Genomic DNA, 22,919 nt, shown 5'->3' with positions numbered 1-22,919 from the left:
CTAGTTTCTTGGCCATGCTCCTAATAGATCCGAACATCTTAAAAAGCAGCCATCTCTTTGTCGTTTATAATTGGCTACGTCACAGCTTCCCAGCTCCGTGATTGGACAATCCACACGTCAATCACTTGGTTCAGTAAAGAAAAAAGACTGCGTTGACTATGCGATTTGACAGTAACTGAGTCGTGATCATCCGGTTGAGCCGTGGGTGGATAAACGTCCCTGTTTACCTTCCCCTCTTCTGAGATTATTGTCGTGCCAGCTTGCTGAGTGGCTCTATGAACGATCACTTCTCGTTGCTTTGGATGTAACGGCAGTCGTGTGGAGGAAAAGGGACTCGGATCGTGGGGATACCCCCGTTTGTTTGGCGGAACGGAACAAACGTCGTCTACCCAGGCTAAGCTAGCAGCAGTACAACGTTACGGGTGGGGGTGGATTATTTTAACTCGGCCCCTTCGAGAGCAAATATAAAGAACTTGTCCGATGTGTGGTGTAAAACGATGACAATCACAGGAAGCAGTACTTACAAAGGAGGTTTTCGCGAGGGCGAGGAAATGTCGGTGGATGTGTATCGGTTGTTCTCTCACTAAAGAGGCGGAAAGTGTGTCAGCCACACGGAGCTAGTTGGTTAGCCAATTTATCTAGGAAGTTGATTAGCCACCTTGCTAACTCGGTCACAAATGTATTACTGGACCAAGGGTCGCCTCAAACGTCTCACTTGTTAATAGAGTTCGTGATACATATCATATGGTGGTGATTCGTTTTTTAATTAACTTACGTCTAAAGGGCGAGGAGCTGCTGGGGGTATCTGACTAAAACGTCAGCGAACGTTGGTTCACCGCTAGCTAGAAACTCGGAGCTAGTAGTAAACAAAGGGTCCCGAGTTTCACATCGAGACATCTTCAAAGGCTGTTTCACGTACATAAACGACTTTTAATCCAACCAACTCTCAACCATGGATTTAAAGACAGCTGTTTTTAACGCAGCCAGGGATGGGAAGCTCCGTCTGCTTCAAAAACTGTTGGAGAACAAAGATGGGCATGAGGTGACCAAGTTGATGGGTGAAAAGACAAACGGTGCTACCCCGCTCCTTATGGCCTCCCGGTACGGACACCTAGAGCTGGTGGAGTATCTGCTGGAATGCTGCAGTGCTCCTGTTGAGGTCGGGGGGTCGGTGAACTTTGACGGGGAGACCATCGAGGGAGCCCCCCCTCTATGGGCGGCCTCGGCTGCGGGTCACCTGAAGGTGGTCCAGTCACTGCTGGGCCACGGAGCCTCTGTCAACAGCACAACCCTGACAAACTCAACGCCTCTGAGGGCAGCCTGCTTTGACGGACACCTAGACATTGTGAAATACCTGGTGGAGCACAAAGCTGACCTGGAAGTGGCCAACAGACACGGTCACACGTGTCTCATGATCTCCTGCTACAAGGGACACAAGGACATAGCGCAGTACCTGCTGGAGAAGGGAGCAGATGTAAACAGGAAAAGTGTCAAAGGTGAGTTGGTGGCACAGTTTTAGTTCACTTACATGAATGACCTTATCATTTATGACCCTAAGATAAGACAACCCAGTAAGATTCCGTTTTACCAGTGGGTGAAAGAAACATTTTCTACTAAACCAAGTGAAGCGAATTAGGTAGAAACATATGAAATCATCATTCATCCCATTGAGATCACCATATTTGCCTGAACAGGAGTAGACACCATACAGCTTTGGCATGTATCAACCTTACATGACTCAACAGAATAACATGAACATCTGGTTCCACGGTGGAAAGCAATGATGTCTACGTCAAGCAGACTGAGCCTGTGGGTGTGTCAGATCTCGTTCTCCTTAAATGGTATTTTAAAAATACACAAAACAGTTCCCATCTGTTGATGTTTTTTTGGTTACCGTCTTATATGAAATGGCATACTACAGGACTGCTTTAAAGGAAAGATCTAGAGTAATATCCTGTATTCAGATGCTCCAAGAGGCCAAGGAATGTTTCTTTGTAGGGAGGGAAGACATTTTTATGAACACAGGTATCAATGCCTATACTGTGATGTATAGAAATGATGCTATAATCCAACTGTCATATCTTTCTCCTCATAAAACTCTGTTTTTGTTCAGAGTGTTGTGATCATTGTCCATAAACCTTAATATGGTGTCCCCGGGAATCCTCATGAATGATCACATCAGACTTGTTTGGGCCTCACTGGTCTTTTCCTTAATCAGTAAACCGTCTATATTCTTTATTAGTCTTCGACACTTTGTAGGAAAAGAAACCCCTGCTTCACAATACATACTACGGAAGTTATGACATTCAGCTCTCCTGGCAGCGAACAAGCAGAAAGCAGGTGTTCTGTTGTCCACAAAGCCTGAATGTGCCTGAAATTCAGCCCGTCCACATCAAACGTGTTGAATGAAGTGGAAAGTATTCTTGCTAGCCCATTCTTCAAAGTGACGCCTTTCCCATAACAGCTGAACCAACAGGAAGGAGTAGATGTTTAATATTAGATATGAAGCGGCAAATATCCAAAAACAATGGATGTTGTGTTGATGGAGCAGAGCAGTAAGATTTAGTGGAAAATAAAGCTTTGCTCTGCTCTTTTTTTTTTTTTAGAAACAACCACTTGTTGCTTTATTTTCTGTCTTCAGCAGAACACCTCTCAGTAAGGTGCCCTCCTGGTCTGGGTTTAAGGTAGTCTAAGCTGTGTTTTGAGGCACATAATGAGTATTAGGACTAATCCCTGGCATTTGAAACGATTCCTGAAGTTTCTAGATCAGCTTATTGTGTCTGTAGAAGCTGGTTTTTAGGTGTGATGGTGTGACTTTGAATCAGACAGAAGTTAATATTAGAACTTTGAATTAGTTGCCTTCCCTCTTTCGATGTTGACCTACCCTGCTTTACCCATCTCTCATAAAGTAGGGCAAAAGCTGCGGCACTACTGCCCTCAATTCCTCTTTTCAAAGGGTTGGAAGAAAAAGAAACCCAAAAAGAGTTTGGGCAGAAACTGTAAAATCTAATACGGGACTAGTTCTGTTTGTGTGTCTACTTGAATATGGATTTGCTTTAGCGTCCTGTCTGGAGGCTATGTGTGGAAGTTGAATTGATTTATTTGTCTGCATCTACTTGGATCTCTGTAGGCTTCTTTTTAATCTAGCAGACCAGGAAGTGCTCCCACAGGACCATGACTACAAGTTTATCCCCAGGAAGTACCAGCTTTGGCAGCTTTTTTTGTAATGTTTTTGTTCAGGATTGACCTGGATTCCCAGGTTTGAGTGACCTATTTTGGGAGACAGGGATAAGGAAGATATGCATAGACCTGTGTGGTATTTTACTTTCAAACATTTTCCTTCATTTCTTACAATGAATCTTGAAATTCTTTAGCTACTTGTCATCACACCTTGTTCTTAAAATGATTTCTGCGGCGCTCTCTCGATGCAGAAGATTTCCCAGCTCGACACGAAAAACACAAAATAATATGAGTGGGCTAAAAATGTGTCCACTACAAAAGGATCCTGCTTTAGGAACATAGCATCTGATATTCTGTATGCAGTTTGTTTAGTTTATACAGAGGAAACTGGGTACACAGTCCAGATCCTCACGACAACTTGTACAGAAGCTGAAATTTGCCATTTTTTCAGTCAGCAAAATAAGAACAAAAATCTGTTTCTGGCACATTTTCTGTCCTAATACTCTCACCTATGATCCAACACAGTCACCACGTGTGAGCAAAAGAACAAAGGACTATTACCGTACATTACATAGTGCCTAGAGATGGGATATTACTGGGCAGAGTTGTAACAACACACATGCACAGTGTGACCACAGCACATGCTTCTATTTTCTACTAAACAAGCTGCGTTTAGAATAACATACACCTACTGTTGGCATGACAAGGCCCAACCTGAAGTGGTAATCACTGCGTGGAAGGGAGAGTCGATCTCGATGACTTGATGACAGCTTCTTCTTGCAATAATCTTGGTATCAGCTGATGCGAAGCATTTTCAGGTCTTTATCTACAAAGAAAACTGAATATGTGGCCAATGTTTCTGATTAAAAGTTCACTTAGACACAGCATAAGAAGTAATTAGCAAATTTGAAGCATGAAAAGCTTTTCTGCTTTGTCAAGAATCTGTGGTTCAGCTGGGAATTCCCAGTGTGTGTGTAGCAGAGGTAAAGGCTGCAATTAGCTCTTTCTTTGGAAACACAGATGCAAGCTCTCATTTTTTAGGTGCTTCTTATCTGTAAAAGTGCACATGGATTCATTTTTTGTTTTAATCAAAGTTTTTTATTGTGTTCAATGAACACACTTGCCTCTAAATTCCATGTCAATTATTCTGTGGTGACCTGTCTTTTTCGTATTAGAAACCTTTATCAGTATCTCATCGCCTCTGTTCCCAGGAAACACAGCCCTTCATGACTGTGCAGAGTCGGGCAGCCTGGAGATCATGCGGATGTTACTACAGTTTGGAGCATCAATGGAGCAGGATGGCTACGGCATGACTCCCTTGCTTTCTGCCAGCGTCACAGGACACACTAATATTGTGGATGAACTGACATCACATCATCAGGTAATGTAGCGCGTGCCTGCAAAGACTCTTTTAAGTCAACAGCTAAAATCTTTATGAACTTGCTGAATGTTTGAGTTTAATAAATGTTAAACAATGACATTCCTCTACAGACAAGTCACACGGAACGGATTGACGCTCTGGAGCTTTTGGGAGCAACTTTTGTCGACAAGAAGAGAGATCTGCTTGGTGCTTTGAAGTACTGGAAGAGAGCCATGGACCTTAGGTACTTGGAGAGTAACAACATCGTCCACAAACCAGAACCCAAACAGCTGATCATGGCATATGACTACGCCAGAGAGGTGAGGACATGTCTTGTGTTTTTTACCTAGCATCATCAAAGTGTGCAGTATTAATTGCCCTTACAATAATGTTGCTGCAGACTTTTAATAATAAAAAAAAAGGTAGAGGGGAAACCTTTTGTGTTGTGCTGTGCAGAAAAACAATGAAAATAACCTTTCAGTCTCGAGTAAACGGAGACAAATGGGACATTTTTCTACTTGTTTTGAATAGGGATGGGCAAGTACCGATACCAGGTATAGGTATTGGGCTGATACCAGCCTTTTCTTAAGGTATCGGTATTCATGAACACTGCCGATACTAGCAGCTGATTCTCAAGGCAAGAAAACCTTACGTCGAGCAAGTCCTCCTCGTCAGTGGTTGCAGCTACTTGCTGTGCTTTAGCACCACTGTAAATGTGCGTCAGGTCCTGTTCAGACAACATGAATGAACCAGGGACAGTTAATAGTTAAACTGTTGACGTTTATTTAAAAAAAAGGTAAAACTCAGAGAAGCTGTTTGTGTTTTGTTTTGGACTTAATTTCAGAGTGACTGTGCTGTCTTTGATCAAAATGATCTGTCACTGTTGATTTAAATTTTGTGTATCAAAAGTACTAGTATTTGTACTTAGTAGGGATGTCCCGATATTACATTTTCACTTCCGATACGATACCAATACTGCAGCATAGAGTATTGGCCGATACCGATATTAATCCAATACGATATCAGCATTAAATATGCATACTTTTATTACTTATTTTGTAGTATGTCTGTCATGTTAGAAAAGGCTTGATTCAGTGATTTTATTCAAACAAAGAACAGTAGTCAGCAACAGTAGGTATGAGGAAAAACTGACCCATCTATTATTAACCAACGGGTAACAGAAATTGTAACATTAAACTAGTAATTGAATGAAATAAAGAATAAATTAGAAAACCCCCAAAATAACCTAAATAAATCAAATAAAAACAGCAGAAGCGGAGTCTGGAATGGACTGCTTATATCGGAGTGCTTATATCAGAGATTTTAGATGCATTCCGATACGATACCGATATTTGTTTTTTTGCTGATATCGGACCGATATCCGATATTAATATCGGACTGGGACACCTCTGGTACTTAGTATCTGTGAGTACTCAAGAGGGAGTACTCGTACTGGTGTCTGTCTGCAAAAAAGTGGTATTGAACATCCCTAGTTTTAAAGAAGGGGAACACAGGACAATGCGAGTAGGAAAAGGCAACAAAAATATCTTTGATACACAAGGAACAAGCAGTGCTGCAAAATAGTTTAATGCCATGATGCTGCAGCATTCAAGCGTAATACGATGAAACAAGTTGTTTCTAAAAGGCTGACCCCATGTTTCACATGGCCGTGTTTCGACCTTGTAATCCCCTCTGCAGGTAACAAACAGTGAGGAGCTGGACGGGTTGATATCTGACCCCGATGAGATGCGCATGCAGGCACTGCTCATTCGTGAGAGAATCCTCGGCCCCCAACACCCAGACACGTCTTACTACATCCGATACCGAGGTGCTGTCTACGCTGACTCTGGGAACTTTGAGCGCTGTATCAACCTGTGGAAGTATGCGTTAGACATGCAGCAGAGTAACCTGGACCCTCTCAGCCCCATGACGGCCTCCAGCCTGCTGTCATTCGCCGAGCTTTTCTCCTTCATGCTTCAGGACAGGGCCAAGGGGCTCCTTGGGACATCGGTGTCATTTGAGGACTTGATGGGAATCCTGACCAAGAGTGTTTTGGAGATTGAGCGGGCAGTCAAACAAAACGGACCCATGCCTCCTGACCCTGCCCAGCTCAGCAAGGCCCTGTCAATCATCCTGCACCTTATCTGTCTTTTAGAGAAAGTGCAGTGTACTGCAGAGCAGGACCACTTCAAGAAGGAAACCATCTATAGGTGGGTGTCTTTAAATTACGAGAATTGGCAGCAGTGTTGTCTTAATGTGAGAATGCCTCAGTCATCTAATAATGTAAAGAGGCATCTCTAATCTGGTAGTTTAAAGGGAAATGGATGTCTTTTGTGGCAGTTCTTTTCTCTGACCTCATTTCTGAAAATGTCTTTTTCACGCTCTGCCAGTCAGGTTGTAAGCAATTTTACTCCCCCTTCTTTTGGCAAAAAGCAGAGCGTCAGTCTGACTGAAAAGCATTTCATCTCTGCCACATATTTTCCATTAGACCTGAGTATCTCATGGTCAGGCTGACTTCGTCCTGTACTTGATGTATGTTGTTTGTCACCTTGTGGCTATTTCTTGACTGAAGCCTTGACGTCTCTCTTTAGATTCCTGAAGCTACAGCCATGTGGTAAAAATGGCTACAGCCCACTTCACCTGGCAGTTGACCGCAACACCACCTGTGTGGGCCGCTACCCTGTCTGCAAGTTCCCCTCCCTCACAGTGACCTCCATTCTTCTGGAGTGTGGGGCGAATGTGAACAGTCGTGATGAGGATGACAACAGGTCTGTTTGATTTCAGCTCTCATGAGATTGATATTCAACACTGTGATTACATCATTTGTAACACTTTTTTTCATCTTTTCCATCCCCTCAGTCCCCTTCATATAGCTGCGACAAACGGTCACCCTGACATCATGAACTTGCTGATTTCATGCGGGGCTCACTTTGACAGCACCAATGCCTTCCAACAAACGGCCTGCGACCTCCTGGATGAGAAGGAGCTGTCCAAGAATGTCATTCAGCCCATAAACCACACCACGCTGCAGTGCCTCGCCGCCAGGGCCATCATCAAGCACAGCCTTGACTACAGAGGGAACATCCCTGAGAAGCTGGAAGCCTTCGTTTCACTCCACAGATAATGATCGTGAAGGAGTCGAGAGAAGAGGAGGGAGGTGTGATGAAATTGAGTGGACCTGACAAACTGTGGAGTGCTGCAGTTCAACACCTGACCCACCAGGTGTTTGAGGAGCTGAAAGACAGATTTTGTGGGTTAGTTTTGCATATTCAAACTACTTGGAGATTCAGACTGGTTTGAACAAAAATGTCCTCATTCGATGAGAATAAACTGAAACATGACTGGAGTGGTGAGAGGAATGAGTTTACATGTTTTTGCCCTTTCATGGGGCCACAGCTCTGACTGGTTACAGCACAGTCTGCAGGAGATGTATTAAGAGCAAACTGCAACATGGACAAACAGTTGTATCTCTGGATAAACTAAGCGGGGGTTTACATAATTTTGCTTTATAAAAAATAGATTTTTTGCATACTCCACTATGCTATTTATTGAATGAAACTTGAGAGATTTTACTCCATGCTGGCTCCAACCTGGCCTCAGCTTTGCCTGCTTCTCTTCTCAAAGCATCATTTGAGGCGTTCCTTCATACGCTGGGACTTCAGTTTTTTGGGGTTTTTTTTTTTGGTTCGTCCCATCACTGTTGCCAATAGTCATGGACCCTCACTTATTTATCATTGGGTTACTCCATTTTTTTGTACTTAAACAATACATTCAGTTATTTTCATGCAAATCTGGATCTGCCAAGTGGAGCCAAGACTCATTTTGTCTTTCCCACTTAAAGTGTATAACAAAGCTTTACGAGAGGGGTTAAATGTCTGCGAACACCATAAGTGCTTTATTCTTCCTATGCACAGGTTAGGCTGTTGGAAAGAGAGACTGTTGTATTCTGTGCCGGCACTCGTCTGTGCAATATCTCTCATAGGTTTTTTGTGTTTACCTCATTGCTGCCGTTTCCTCAGTATCCCTGTACGCGACTCAAAGACGTGAGCAGGGATGCAGAACCATTGTACTGAAAGATGAGTGAGTGAGTGAGTGATTGTTTGTTTGTATTTGTTAAAGAGTGAGTGTTTCTTGCGGAGTGTTTTTATTTTTTAGCTTAAACAACTGAGGATCAGAGTTTGGTGACGTGGCACTCATGGAGATTCCATAACGCACATGACTGCCACACAAGAAACTACAGCAGCCAAACTAACTGTCTACCACAGCCTGGAAGTGTGCAGGCTTGTACACATAAGTGACCTCTTATTGTTCAAACATGGCCGACCCGTAACGCTCAAACAGAAAACTCTGGGTTAGTTACCAACATCGGCCCACTGTGCATGTGCAGCAGCCGCATATCAACCAACTAATCACTGCAGAAAACCTTTCATTTGATCATTTATACAGCTGTCAGCCATTTGTATGAGAGGTGAAGAGACATGAGTGGGAGGACGCCTCAACATACACAATAGTTCAGCTTTGTGAGTTACGTTGTTTGCACATTAGCTTTAGATGTGTGGGTTCAAGAAAAAAAGGGCTTTTCATAATTTGTAGGATTTCATATTGCAGTCTGTTCAACCTGACAGTTTAAAACCATCGAAAATGTATGAGGACTCCCAGGGCAACTTGATTTGAATCTGCACTTTACTACAAGCGGAGTTTAAGATTTGATATGGCATTAATCAAGTTCATGTCTTAATAACCAGTTTGACAATAAACCATGTTGCACTCGTCTTCTTGTCCAGATGTCTTCTCTTTTCAGTTTCAAACCACGGGACGCCATGTGTTGTGTGGAAAACAGGTTTTGACAGTTTGGAAATCATTTTAACCTTTATTTAACTTAAAGTAGTGCAAAGAAAATATGACATGTTGAAACTAAAAAACAACAAAAAAGGAAAAATTTACACCTGTTTTGAATTTGATTCTAGTGACGACATGTTTTAAAATTTATGTAAAGGGCTGAAAAATGTCTGTAATGTAGATAATCATCTGTGGAAACATAGCCCTGATAACAACATTTATTTGCAACACATCAGTAATGTAACTTGGTAAAAAAAAAAAAAAAAAAAAGAGTATCAGCTGAGTTGAGTCAGTCTACAGTAGGATATTATATGTTACATTAAAACGTTCAAAAAATGCAGAGAAATTTCTACAAACACTACAAGGTTGAATTCCAGAACAGACTAGCTGGGCTCTTTGAGCTCTCAGGTGGCTCAATATTAACAGACATGACTCTGTAATGGAGGTCACTGTATGAGCAAAGTCCCTGCCAAAAACTAGCTTAATGGAAATCATGGATGCTGTGTCCTCTGCTCACATTTAGTTTTATACAGCTTCTTAACAGTCTTAAAATTGGGGTTGTATTTGATTATTTTGTTGGTACACTTCTAAAAATTAAAAGTTATTTCAAGGTGATATGAAATGTCCTTAAGTCTTTTAAAGTGTTTTTAATTTTTGCTGATTTCCTTAATCATAACTCAAATGAAAAGGTTCACATTTCAGTCACAGTTGGAAATTGGTATTTTATAGGGAAACACCTGTTTTCAACCATAAATGAAATTGCAGTAAGGAATGGAAAACCTTTGTATAACTGTCCCATCAGTCTGTGAAACCATGTTATTTCTTGAGAGGAAGAGGATCTTTATTTGTGCTTTCTAAAGCCCAAGATGACTCATCCTAATGTTACGTTTTGCTCATAAATCAGATATTAATTTGACTTTATCTAAGGTCTATAGACACCTTAAAATGTCTAAATAAAACACCTCGACTATGGAGGTTTCTTTAAAACAGAACAAAATGGCTGAACGCACATGGATTCATTTTTTAATTACAATTTACCAACAAGCCACTGGATATATTGGCAGTATGTAAAATTCTTTGTATACATATTTTCCCAGTGAAATGATGTAGTCCATGCTTGTATTGCTGCTTTTACCTCAGAGTCCCTGTGTGGTGTACTCATTCCAGTTATCTGATCTGGGAGCAGGGGACTCAGAGGACCCCTCAGACTGGAATGTGTCCAGAGAAACCTTTGACACTGCAGATGAGGATGCTCATGCCGTGCATCCAGTTGCTTCCAAGAAGTGTCCCAAGTAAAAACATGTTGATATATAGCTTGTTTGTTCAGCACTCATGGCTTCCAGCAACAAAAAACAACACTGGCTAACTGGTTGCCCTTCTGAGAACTATGGCTGTTTCTCCTTATAAAGAGTTGAAGTTTTTACCCACTCGGTGATAGGAATCACCAAATATGTTTGCCTTTGGTCATAGTTCAAGGAATGAAATCTGCTGCCAGCTTTTCTGTCCAGCACAAACATTATATATAACTGTTCCAGTCTGAAGTGACTGATAAACAGACAATGTGTTTTTGGTAGATCTGACCGCAGACAGCACAAAAAGAATTATTCAACCACTTTCTCATAGAGCTCCGATTGTCCCAAAACACGTATCAGTCTGTTTCACTGAAGCACATGGTGGCCTCCTCCACTATGACATGTTTTAAACATGCTTTCTGCAGGTTTGTTGGTAAACCACTAAGATCCAGGCTGATCATAATATGTTATTTCATGTATTTAGATGCATATGCACATTGATCTTCCCCACAGCATAAACTTTATTATCTTAAGTATTACTAGGGGATTTTTTCCCAAAGGTGGGCTTTTTTTTTTTGTTCTTTTGTTCTTTTGTTCCACTGCTGCTAAATTGGGCAGACTGATGTGAACTTAGCATATGAACCTTAATCTTGTTGAAGCTAATAAAACCTCCAATTATGTCCACAGGTCGAATACATTTTTGTTGTATATTTGAGGCAACATGGGCCAACTCATAAACTATATACAGTACATACTTTAGAGACATGGGGGAAAAAATGTGAGATGAACAGTGAAGAAAGAAATTATATACCAGGTAAAAACCAACAACTTTTTTTCCTCCACCAGGGGCAACTGGAGGCCTATTGAGCAGCAAGTACACAATGTAAACACTTTAGACAAAGGAGGAGAAACAGAACAGTCAGCACAAATCTCAGTCAAAAAATTTCAGACTAATGTGTAAAATGCTGAAATACCAAATTCAGGAAAATCAACAATAAAAAAGCAAAAATATACAAAAAAATACAGTAATAATACTTATTACTGAAATACTGCAATTCTGCAATACTTAAAATCATGAGTACTTGGAACCAGCATGGCGGCTGCAAGTTGGTATGTGTATATTATATTTTAAGGCAAAATATTCTTTGTAGTATATTCATACTCATGGTTAAACAGTGAACACATTTTTTTCCTTTGCAGTGATATTAAAACAAAATGATGCTGCATTTTTTATAAATAAAAAAACATGTGTTAATACTGTTATCTGTAACCACATACCCAAAAGGAAGACCAACATTTTTATTGTCCTTTGCTATTATTCACGTGCAGTTCAAGCATGTGTATGTTAGCTTGCTAACCACGATGTGAAAATCAGTGTTAAGACTCAAACTGTCACCAGCCAGGCTGAAGACTCAAATATCCCTGATCACTGCTGTTTGAGACATTTCATTTGGTTTCTCCTTCCGTTTTTACAGTTTCTCTGTTTGATGTAACAGGCAAATAAAGCAGTAGAAATATTATCTAACAACTTCCACTTATGCAAGAAAAGGTTGATTGCAGTCTTCATTATGCATAAATTATTACATAAAACTCACAATGTGTTGTCTTGATCATCAACAAATTTCACTGCAAAGATGATTAGGTGTTTTACCCGCCCCCTCTTCTCTCACAGTGATATCCTCACCACCTGTTTCCTCCGCATGTACAGCAACAGCAAAAACTCAGTCCCAGAAAGTCACACCTCTTTTGAATCTTCTCTCATGACTCACTGCCAGGATCCCTTGCAAAGCAGAAAGTGGGAATCTCTTAATGAGTCACGATTGCTGCAGGTTAGAGTCTCTGAACTGCCTAGCTGTTGTTAGACAGATCAGGAATGAGGGGTGACTTTCTCCATCTGGGTGTCTCATCAGTGGGTTTTGAGCTTTGAGTTTGCATTTTGAGCTCACTGAGAGCTTTCGCTCAGCTGTGAAAAACAGTCTGGAAAAATAAAATGAGTTAGACAAAGATAGATGGTCAGGGGTGTGGTTTAATCGCAGGGCAACTCTAGAACAATCACTGAGCCGGCCTGCTTTGCTTTAATTTAACCACACCCAGAATTATCTGTCATAAATAGCACAGTTAAGAGGTGAGGGAGGACACAGTTATTAGTTTTTACTGGGTGTTATGAGTAGCATCTTACTGTGAGTTTTATCTATTGGAAGATCAATCAGACTTCACCTACATACATATAACTCCCCGTTCTTCCAACCTCTCAGTTAACCTAGATTTCCTCCAACAGGAATCGTATCATCACTTCATGACTGTGATTGTAAAGCACAAAGTGTAGGTGTTCCTGGATCCTAGTTCCAGGTACAAGTCGAGGCCTGTCATAAGAAAGTGTAAAACTTATGAATGTTCAAGTGGAGCAGCCCCACTTAACGCTTGAGACGGAGGTTAACAGTGCTGTCATCTCTGCGCCGAAGCACATGTTGACATAATGAGGGGGAGATTAAAAGAGGTGCTGAGAGAAAAAAAGGGAGAGATGAGAGTGCAGCTGAAATGAGCTCTGTGCCACATGAAGATGAGCACGTAGGAAGACTGTGAGCTCAGCAGCCAGATCCTCTACAAAAAGAAAGGCTCATCAGCTCTACAGGGAGGGGGTGGAGTGAGTCAAAGGGTTGCCCGTGAAGCCTCAGCTGAAAGGTGGCTTAAAAAGCTGCCTTTCAGAGCGGTCTTTGAGACAGATAAAACCTACTTACCTGCATCTGATAGTTAGTTATATCTCTTGTATCACAAGACGGGCAGGATACAGTGGATATTCTACCAAGGAGTAAAGTGAAAAAAACCTTTTTCTTCTGCATATACTCGGGGGAGGCTTTTAAAAAGCCATCAGTAGAGGTGTAACCATAGGTCTATAACAGCTGGCAGACAGTAGAAACTCTTTTTAAAAGTAAAACTAGATATTTGTAAAGAATTTGAACCCTTTATTCAACTGACAATAGAGCAGAGACAAAAATCATTCAAACATTTGTAAAACACTGAGGCTGTTCTTATCAACATTTTAAGCAACTCTCATGAAGGTGGGGTTGTTAAACTTAAGTATATTACTGGGTTTTACGTATTTCTTGAGCACAAAAAATGTTCTCTCAAAATAATAAATCAGACATCGTCTGTCTGTGATTTTGTTTGACTGCTTTAATGTCTGGTTTTAAGTTTATCACATTGACCCTGATGGTAGAGTAGCTTTCCAAACGAAATCCCCTCATGACATGATCCAGTCTTGAGGGAATTTTACAAACAAACATGAGGATTGCAACACCAATCAAATACATCTTTTTTGTTTTTTAAAACTCAAGTTGATTATTAATGTCATCTGAGCATATTTTTTTTTTAACTTCATTTCATTTGATTGCTGATTTTTTTTCTTAATTTTTCCAGTTCTTAATTTGAAATTGATCAATCATGCGTAATATCTGGATATGCACAAGAGCATGCATTTTACTTTTTCAAGTACCAAACATGTGTGCCTGATTTTAAACATCAATTCAAATTGATAACATCTTTACATTTTAACTTTTAACTTTTACAAGAACTTCTAGAAAAAAAGATAGCCCCGGTTTCTCTAAGGCTTGGCTATAACTCAAAAAATCAACAGGTTTTTAATTTAACACATCACTTTTTAGATAGCATCTAATGTAGCACACCGCATCCTGGATCCAACGTGTCTGTGATGGGTTTTACTGTGAGGCTAGTGTTTCAAAGCATGTCATGTCTTTTCACTTGATTTGACAAAAACCTGTTTCTAATACTGCCCTCAAGTTTTTTTTTTTTTTGAAGGTTTTCTTTTTATATCAGTGAGAGCACTCACTCCATATGTCTCGTGTAAAATAACATCCTCAATAACCTGACTTTTTGTTGGTCTTCTATTATCTTCATCACAATGTGAAAACTTGCTCTGTGGCAAAGGAATGAATTAAATAGTTTCATCCCTTTATTTGTTTCTTTATTTTGAGTATTTCAGGAATAAACAATGAGGGTCAAATGAAAAAAAATGCCTTAAACAAAGCTTAGAAAATACAAGCACGACTCTGTCCCACTCAATGTCCACAAAGTTTTGTATTACAGCATTTTTTCACGGCCTTTTGGCAGAGCTGTCAGCTCAACCTACTTCTGCCTTGTCTATATTTAGGGATGAATATACCCTGTTGGAAAGCTGTCCTACATTAGGCCTGCTCCTCCATGTTTGAATATCTGCAGGTGAACTCCCTCACCAGACCCCCGCTGTCCCCGTGCCTCCGTCTGTCTCCACGTGCCACTCGTTGCCTTTCGCTCTCACTGACATTGCAGCACTTCTACTAAAGCAGTAACAGAGCAGACACCTGGGAGAAGAATTGAAGCCATTTTCTCACTGTTTTGTGTCTTTGTCCATTTCTCATTTGCCAGTCACTGCCTGCTGTTAGGATTCAAACTCTGCTGTGAGGCTGTGATGCAAGCTGCTGCACTGACATGCCTTCTTAGAATTGAGTACATTATGGTTAAATGCAGATACCTTTAAGATGTTTACCTGTGGTGTTTCTTTCACCTCAGCAATGAAGGAATCAGACTGAACAACATCCGCCTGTAGGTTGTAAACCTCACTCTCCCAGATTTTGAGTTGCAGTGGATCATGTATCCCCCAAAAGAACGTTGCCAGTTGCTGTTTCTTTGAAAAGGACTGACTGTGTGTTGATATATGTTGTTCACAGTGCCAGTGCATTCCTCTTCCCACACAGTGAGCTATGTCCAAACACATTTCCACGAGTTCTCTGGTGTGACTACATGCCGATCTCGTGGCCTGTGTTGTGTTTCAGACATTGTGCGATCCCTTTTAGCCTTTGATCCCTGTGACAGTAAATCTATCAACATGAAGTTTAAAAGGAGAATGAATGATTTACTCTGCACCGATTAACTGCAACTTTGTTTTCTTGTTTACTGTTAATACTCTGATAGTGAAACACCTGCTAAATGTAAAATAAGAAGACGGTGACTGAGAAAGTGGTGGTGGGGGAACGTGACCTCTTACATAAGAGCCCCTGAGGCCAAAATAGATTGGTGGGGTATTAACATAAGGATCAGTGGGGTCTGAATTTGATACTGGTCTGGACTGTACACCACAGACTCTGCCTCCCTCTTTCTCTTTCTATCTCAGAAACACACACATACTTATCTCTGATTGGACCACAGCCTCTGCTAATTGTGTGTGTTTATGTGTGTGTGTACTTGTGAGAGAGAAAGAGTGATTGCTGCTGCCCAAGCACATTGGCGCAGAGGCTTTCCACTTCACATCAGCTGTCAAAACAGCACTCATATAAATAGAGGGAGAATTAGCTGGCATGGCATTGATTATAACAACAAATACACAAATTCAACACTCATATGCAAACAATAATCACACACAAACATAGAGAGTGGCAAATTGATTTTGCACCCTCTTGAACTGATTACAGTTCAGTTTTTAATCACAGAGAAAGAATAAGAAAACTCAACTTTTAGACATTCATGTTAAAGTCGTACTTTATTAATAGTTACCTATAGTTATTGATAGTTATTAATGTTTATAAGTAGTTATATTCCTTTATGTGAAGTTACGGGGAATGTAAGGGTCGAGCTAGCGGTACTAACCCAGGACCATAGGGAATACCGGCAGAGTAGCATCATGCTATTCACAGACATGGCTAACTGAGCTTAAATCAGATACGCATGCCACATTGAAGGACTTCACCTGCTGTGAGCAGATAGGATACAGGAGAGCTAGACTGAACAGACTGGGGAAAGAGGCCAGCTCAACCCTGGACCCTGTGGAGCTGGTGGCTGACATGAGAGTTACGGCCAGGTTGTCGTCTCTTTATTGACATTTTTGCACTAAACACTTTGTTTGCTGCTGTGACTCCTGAATTTCCCTTCAGGGATTAATAAAGCACATTCTATTCTATTCTTTTCTATTCTGTTTTATTCTATTATATTCTATTCTAAAGCCATACCTGGAGGAGGCGAGACTACCGTTCAGCTAGCAGAAATTCTGGCCTCACTTTTCTCAGAGCTGTAGTGTCATTCATCATTTTTTGAAGCCCCACCATTAGTTTTTGATGTCTTGTTCAATGATCCCCCTCATCAAGCCAGTTGATCTATTGATCTTAAATAAAATGTAGACACATGCACATTTTTCAACATAGTTCTGCTGAAATGAAATAGCTCCATAGGTTAACGTTGCAGAGACAGTAGAAAAGTTTAAAAAAGAGCAAACTTTTTATAGGGACTCTTTATAACTGCTGTAAGTGTCAGGATAAGAGGCAGGAAACATGACTCAGCTAACACAAGACGATAATTATCAAAGCCTGGCATGGTTGACTTGTCACAGTGACTTATCTGCTCCAAGCTTTGTTCAGGTGTTTAACTCTGAACAATAGAAAACATTTCTGGTTTCCCGTCATGTTCTATATTTGTACCTTTGAACAAGAACTTTTCCTCCTCTTTTTCTGTTTTGAAGAAATAATCTGGTAAGTGAAGATGAAAATCTTTTCATTTTTCTTATTCAGGATGCACCTTGTTCAACAACAATCCCTCTGATGAGTCCAAATGTTTGGCTGTGCCCACAGTTGTTGCCAATGCCAAACTACCTTCCACAAAGCAAAAACTGACTCATCGGGCCCACCTACACTCTCTCAAAACTCCACAAGGTAACTCCTTTTTCTCTCTAATTGCCGTGTACTGCTTCTGCTCCAGTACTTTACCATGGCTCTGCAGTCAAATGCAGACCAAAATAAGCATGTGGCTGCAAATAACAGAGCTGTCAAGGTCAGAACAGCAGCTTTACAACAAATGTGTCAATGCATTATACAGGCTTTGACAAGACCCGTCCAAATGTCTTTATGTATGGAAAAAAGTCAAGTTTCTATTCTTTTCTAATTCTGTTCTTGTCCTCTATCGTCTAGTTCTTCTGCTTGGTAATTATGTCATGGCCCCTCTATTCTTACATAATGTGCATGTATGAAACACACACACGCACGCACGCACGCACGCACGCACGCACGCACACACACACACACACACTTTCAGTCTCTGCCTCTCTGTCCAGCGTCTATCAGCAGTCGATAATTTACACAAAGAGTGCCGACAGTGTTTGCTGTGGTGTTGAGCTGACGGGGACGGGTGGGGACAGATCCAGTGTCCTGAGGATAGACTAGAAGCTCCAACCTGCTGGTGTCACTTACTCCTGGTCACACTGATACAGCTGATACCTAAATCCCAGCTGCAACATCTCTCTATTTCTCTCTGTGTGTCTGTTCTTCAGCTCTCTGTGATATCCCTCCTGTCCTCAAGTTCACTCAACACTAACATCGACGGACACAGCTGGCCTTAAAGCAGGAATATTTATAATTTCACACATCACAAATCTGTTCACAGGGCACAGGATGTATTCTAGGTTTAGTCTGAACTTTCTCTGGAATTAGGAAGCTGAAAATAGTGAGCTTTAAGGAAAATGGTAGCCCAAATCTTGTTAGGAGATAGGGCTGAAATTGAAGGGAAATGTAGAAACACGAGATCTTATTTTGAAAACGTCAACTAAAATGTGAGGGCACTGGGCTGTGGGAAAAGTCTTAGAAATCTGGGAACACAGGGTTGACCCCCTGTAGGCTAACAAACAGCGGCTATATTAGCTGCTACTAGCATGACACAATCAATTTTTGGACCAAGCTGTTCGCCGATGAACTAGCACTGAATTATTTTGAGAAAGAACTTTGAGTAAAATTAAAATCAATGCTTTGGCTGAATTCACTGTCAACCTTCAGTTTTTTTCTCAATCTGTGTCAAGTGCAATGCTAATAACAAAAATACTTGAAGGAGGAATGTGGGTGAGTCTCTCCTTAACCGTTCTCAATAACTTAAGAAGACCATTAATAACATTAGGCCTGGACATTATCTTGTATGTGTTTGTTAGAAAATGTGGTTAAATGTTGTTCCTGTAGAGACACAGGCTCGGCAAAGAGGGAGGTTTTAACAAACATGAACAGTAGATTTCCCAGTTTGCCCATCAGACCTCTGTGAGAGTCCTCCAGGCTTTGTTTTAAAAAACTGGAAAGGCTTCTATGAAACACTGCGGAAACATCACCAAACTTCTGGCAGAGTTCAGCACTGTATTAAGAAAATAAATCAATATATCGCCTTCTTCTCCTCTGCTGTGTAGAGCTGACTAAAAGAGGTGAACTCTCTCTCTCTGGAAGAGGCTCCTGCTCTGCCTGCAGCAGTATACCTCCAAATAAAACACCAGGGATAGAGTGACACCTGGAGCTTTGGACTTTAGAGTGGCCAGCCTTCTCATTAAACGGCCCACACATAAACACACACATAGAGAAAAGCACGCAAAGAGAACACCCTGTGACCCCTGAGTCCCTGAGTGGCATCTCAGCTCCCCTCAAAGCCCCCACAAGTCATCTGTGTAACCTTAGCACTTCCCTCTCTCTCTCTCTAGCTATGTTACATACAGACACACACACACACATGCACATGAAGTCAGCTAAGTTACAGTGCTCCACTTGAACTGTCTAGTTAAGGCTTAATCATATTGTAGAAAAGCCTCAGACAGAGTCCAGGGAACAGCTGCTCCTCATTATTCAACACAAGCCTTTATGTTGCAGTAATGCAATTGACTGTTCTAACCAGAAGTCAGTGAGGGGGGATATACAGCTGCCACGAGACATATCTTCTCAGCTAAACTTGCTCAGGTTGTTTAAGTCCAGTCACCCTCCTCTTGTGCTTCTCAGGGGTTCTTTTTTCACTCTGGACTTGTTCAGTAAGATTAGACCACTGGACTTCTTCTTGGAATAGCACCATCTCTCTTTTGAGTCTCAAAGGGTCCTAACAGACCACTTTTAGGACAATCTGATGTTTGGAAAAAGACATGACACTTTGTCATCTGCACAACTACAGCTTTTTGACATTAGCCAGCAGTGAGTTTAATAACTACTCTGAATGAAATGATAGAGTAAATGGTCAACAGTACTTGTCTTATTAACTTTATATTTCTATGTATACTTTTCAATTGAATTTTTGTGGTTATCGAGCTAGGAGGGTGGCAGGCAGATTTTGTAACCCTTAAAAAGATCAGGGCTAGCTGTTTCCCTTATCTGAAGTTTGTATGCTAAACTGAGCTTATAATCTCCTATCTTTAGCCACAAATCAGAAAACAGACATGAGTCTTGTTAATCATTTACACACTTGCAATGTGTTTTTACAGACTCCTACTTAACAGAGACAGTGCGACCTTAAATTTTTCCATGCTTCAAAGAATATCCCCGTGTCTAAATTTTGATTGTGTGTCTCCCCTGACAGAGCACAACACTCTGAGGGAAGCATCTGTTTAGTCAGCGTACACCCACATCTCTACGAGGGTGGGTGACCCACTTCCTATTACTATTCCTGTTTTTGTTTTGTTCAATTAGAATCAAACAAAGAGTAAAATCCCAGTTAAACCCAAATCATGGAAATCTTCATGTACTGGACAAATGAACATTGATTTTAACAACAATATTAAAAATAAGATAGAATCCCCCAACATTCACTATAATTTTGTGAAATATATACATCAAAATTTACAACAAATCTTTCAAAAAATTCTTCACTTCATAGACAGACCTATGCTGGAAAGTAGTGGAATTCCCCTTTAAGAGCAGCTGGTTTACATATCTTTTGGTGCATAATTTTCTTCAATGCAGAGATCTGATTTTAGCTATAAACCTAAAAATGTTCCAGTTTCACTTGTGTATATTACATAAGAGTTTGCGTTTCAGCAGCTAGTTTAAAGTGGGAACATTTAATTCTCTGCAGGTCACATGAGGACGGATCTGTACATCACCATGTGGAGTGTGTGGGTGAAGAGAGGACTTATACCACAGTGGATACATGAGAGGCACTCTGAATAAGATCACCACTTTGATTGCTCATGATATACCTGAAACAGCATTAAAAGAGAAATACTGAGACACCAAGTGGTGGAATTGTATAAGGTTTCCTCAGGTGATGATGCAGAATATTTAACCTCCCTGAGCAAATAAAAGCCAGGTGGTCCTGTCCCTTTTTATTGATCCTTAAAGCTTGTGCTTTTGTTACTTTTCTTGAAAACTACAATCATCCAAACCTCAAATGGAAATCCAGAGCTGACGTTTTTTTTTTTAACCTGCAAAGCCACATAACCAACAGATGTTGTCTGTCTGGCAAGCGTTGACCCTATATATGTATGTACATTCTATGCTGGTGTTAGTCTGTTCAAATTAGCACTCAAATAGCATCAATATATGTCTGCATTAATGCTATTTAAATCTGCTGGAGGTGTCAAATGAAAGGTCAGAGGGTCAGAGGGGTAATAGTGAGTCGAAGTCTGGGGATAATCAAGGTCTCTATGACAAAAATATTCTTGGAAATGTAATTTTTCTTGACCGATCTTTTGCCAAACGTTTTAGCCCTGCATCCCTTTACATAGCAGTAAAGTCTTGATATTCAGATGTTAGTTTTTAGCAATTTCAATGGTCTCAAGGGGTAACGCTGTCTTGTATGTCAACCAGAAGTAAATATAAACAGATGTTTCATAACATGCACTTACATAAGAACACGCATAAAAATGATAAATTAGATATTAAATGTCAGTGTGCTGATGTCAAAGAGAGAAATAGACATGGTTCAAGTATGAAGCACAGCAGGAGAAGTTATTAAAGTGATCACTTACCCCCTGACCTCCCAAGCTCCTTACCAAACACTGCTCAAATAATTTACTCATTCACACACACACACACACACACACACACACACACACACACACACACACACACACACACACACACACACACACACACACACACACACACACACACACACACACACACACACACACACACATATTCATGAGCAGTTGTCTGTCTCAGTCTAACATTCCCAACATGAGCAGGATGTAACCAGATCATGTTGCTTTTTAACACCATCTACCATTACATCACTGGTCAGGTGTTCAAACAAATTGTGCAAGTATGTGTGTGATAGGTAAATCCTTTTGTTGGAGTAGGTCTACTTTGTAACATGCATGGAGCTTAAGCATAAAGGCGCACATAGTTAGCTCTCGGAGAGCAAGTATAATGACTGAAACTGTCCTGTTTTGCACCTGACTGAAACCCAGCCGCACTGGAGGTTTACACTTTTAACTCGGACACCTGTGGTGTAAGAGTAGACTCTTCTACTCAAACCAGTCAGACCCACACACACACACACACACACACACGCACACACTCACCAACAGAGGGGCACAAGTCATAAATAAGACTGGCTAATTCAAAGAGAACTGGCAGGAGGGAAGCCCAGAGTTCCTCCGTCCATGAATGCTAAACTGACCTCTCAGTTTACAAGGATCAGGTCTCATAACATTTGCAAACAGACTGTTAGCTCCTCGGGAGAGGTCAAAGATCAAGCCTTTCATTCTTTCTCACTTTCCACCTTGCCTGTAATTCTTCATTAACTGCCTCAAGACAAGCAATATTTGTCAACTCCAGTTTTTATTAGATTGTAAAAGCAACTTTATGTCAGGTTTTAGCAAGAGGAGAACACTTGACTGTCTTGTTCTATGAGGAAATATGTTGGGAAAGAAAGTGCTGGAAGGCTAAAGCTGATAATTAGTCATACCCCCAAAGAGGGGGGGGGGGGGGGGGGGTAAAACTCAAGGTCCACTCTCCCTGCTGTTTGGGCTCTATCTTTAGATCTTCCTCTGGCGATAAAGTTTACTCAGGTGTCGCCACAAGACAAACATTTGAGTCATGTGCTGCGCTGGAAAGTGACTAATAGTAAAGTATTTAACCTCATAGACATAGTAACAAAAGCATTGCTACTCTTTACTATCGTAACTTTGTTCTCAGTATTAAACCTGCAGTATTTTAAACTTGCATCTTGAGGTGTTGGTTTGGAGTCAGCTATCAAGCAGCAAAGGCAAAAAGGTGTTTTATCATACTGATATCAAGTGATACTTGACATGTTATTTAAAATAAACCATTCTGCATAATGAAAACTCCTGGTTATGGTACTTTTATTGTTTTTTTTTTTTTTTTTTTTTTTTTTTACATGTAACTATACATGCTCTTATTTCAGTAAAATCCTGAATGAAAGATCTTTGCATCCAGCATTACACTGTGGTCTTCCTGTAGATAATGAAAAAACAGGCTGAGTCCTGCACACAACCACCTGCTAACTAAGGT

At 40.8% G+C, this 22,919-nt stretch overlaps 1 protein-coding gene across 1 annotated transcript; it reads left to right on the top strand.

The window, feature by feature from the left end:
* Nucleotides 1–149: 149 nt before the first annotated feature.
* fem1c (fem-1 homolog c) lies at nucleotides 150–8,855 on the top strand. The gene is made up of 6 exons (XM_074670669.1): nucleotides 150–1,496; nucleotides 4,392–4,561; nucleotides 4,672–4,860; nucleotides 6,239–6,750; nucleotides 7,132–7,308; nucleotides 7,400–8,855. The coding sequence occupies exons 1-6, from the start codon at nucleotides 953–955 to the stop codon at nucleotides 7,662–7,664; spliced, it is 1,857 nt and encodes a 618-aa protein (XP_074526770.1). The 5' UTR covers nucleotides 150–952; the 3' UTR covers nucleotides 7,665–8,855.
* The last annotated feature ends 14,064 nt before the right edge of the window (nucleotides 8,856–22,919 follow it).

Source organism: Halichoeres trimaculatus, unplaced genomic scaffold (genome assembly GCF_033239565.1).
Source record: "Halichoeres trimaculatus isolate MK-OKI-2021-1 unplaced genomic scaffold, fHalTri1.1 fHalTri1_scaffold_5, whole genome shotgun sequence".
NCBI lineage: Eukaryota > Metazoa > Chordata > Actinopteri > Labriformes > Labridae > Halichoeres > Halichoeres trimaculatus.
Note: the sequence above shows the minus strand (reverse complement) of the source record. Positions and strands in the feature narration are given on the sequence as shown.

Excerpts from the sequence above, each read along its gene's own strand:
- fem1c (XM_074670669.1), top strand. The coding sequence starts at position 953 with ATGGATTTAAAGACAGCTGTTTTTAACGCAGCCAGGGATGGGAAGCTC. Across the intron at positions 1,497-4,391 it reads AAACAGGAAAAGTGTCAAAG|GAAACACAGCCCTTCATGAC; the intron begins GTGAGTTGGTGG and ends CTCTGTTCCCAG. Across the intron at positions 7,309-7,399 it reads CGTGATGAGGATGACAACAG|TCCCCTTCATATAGCTGCGA; the intron begins GTCTGTTTGATT and ends CCATCCCCTCAG.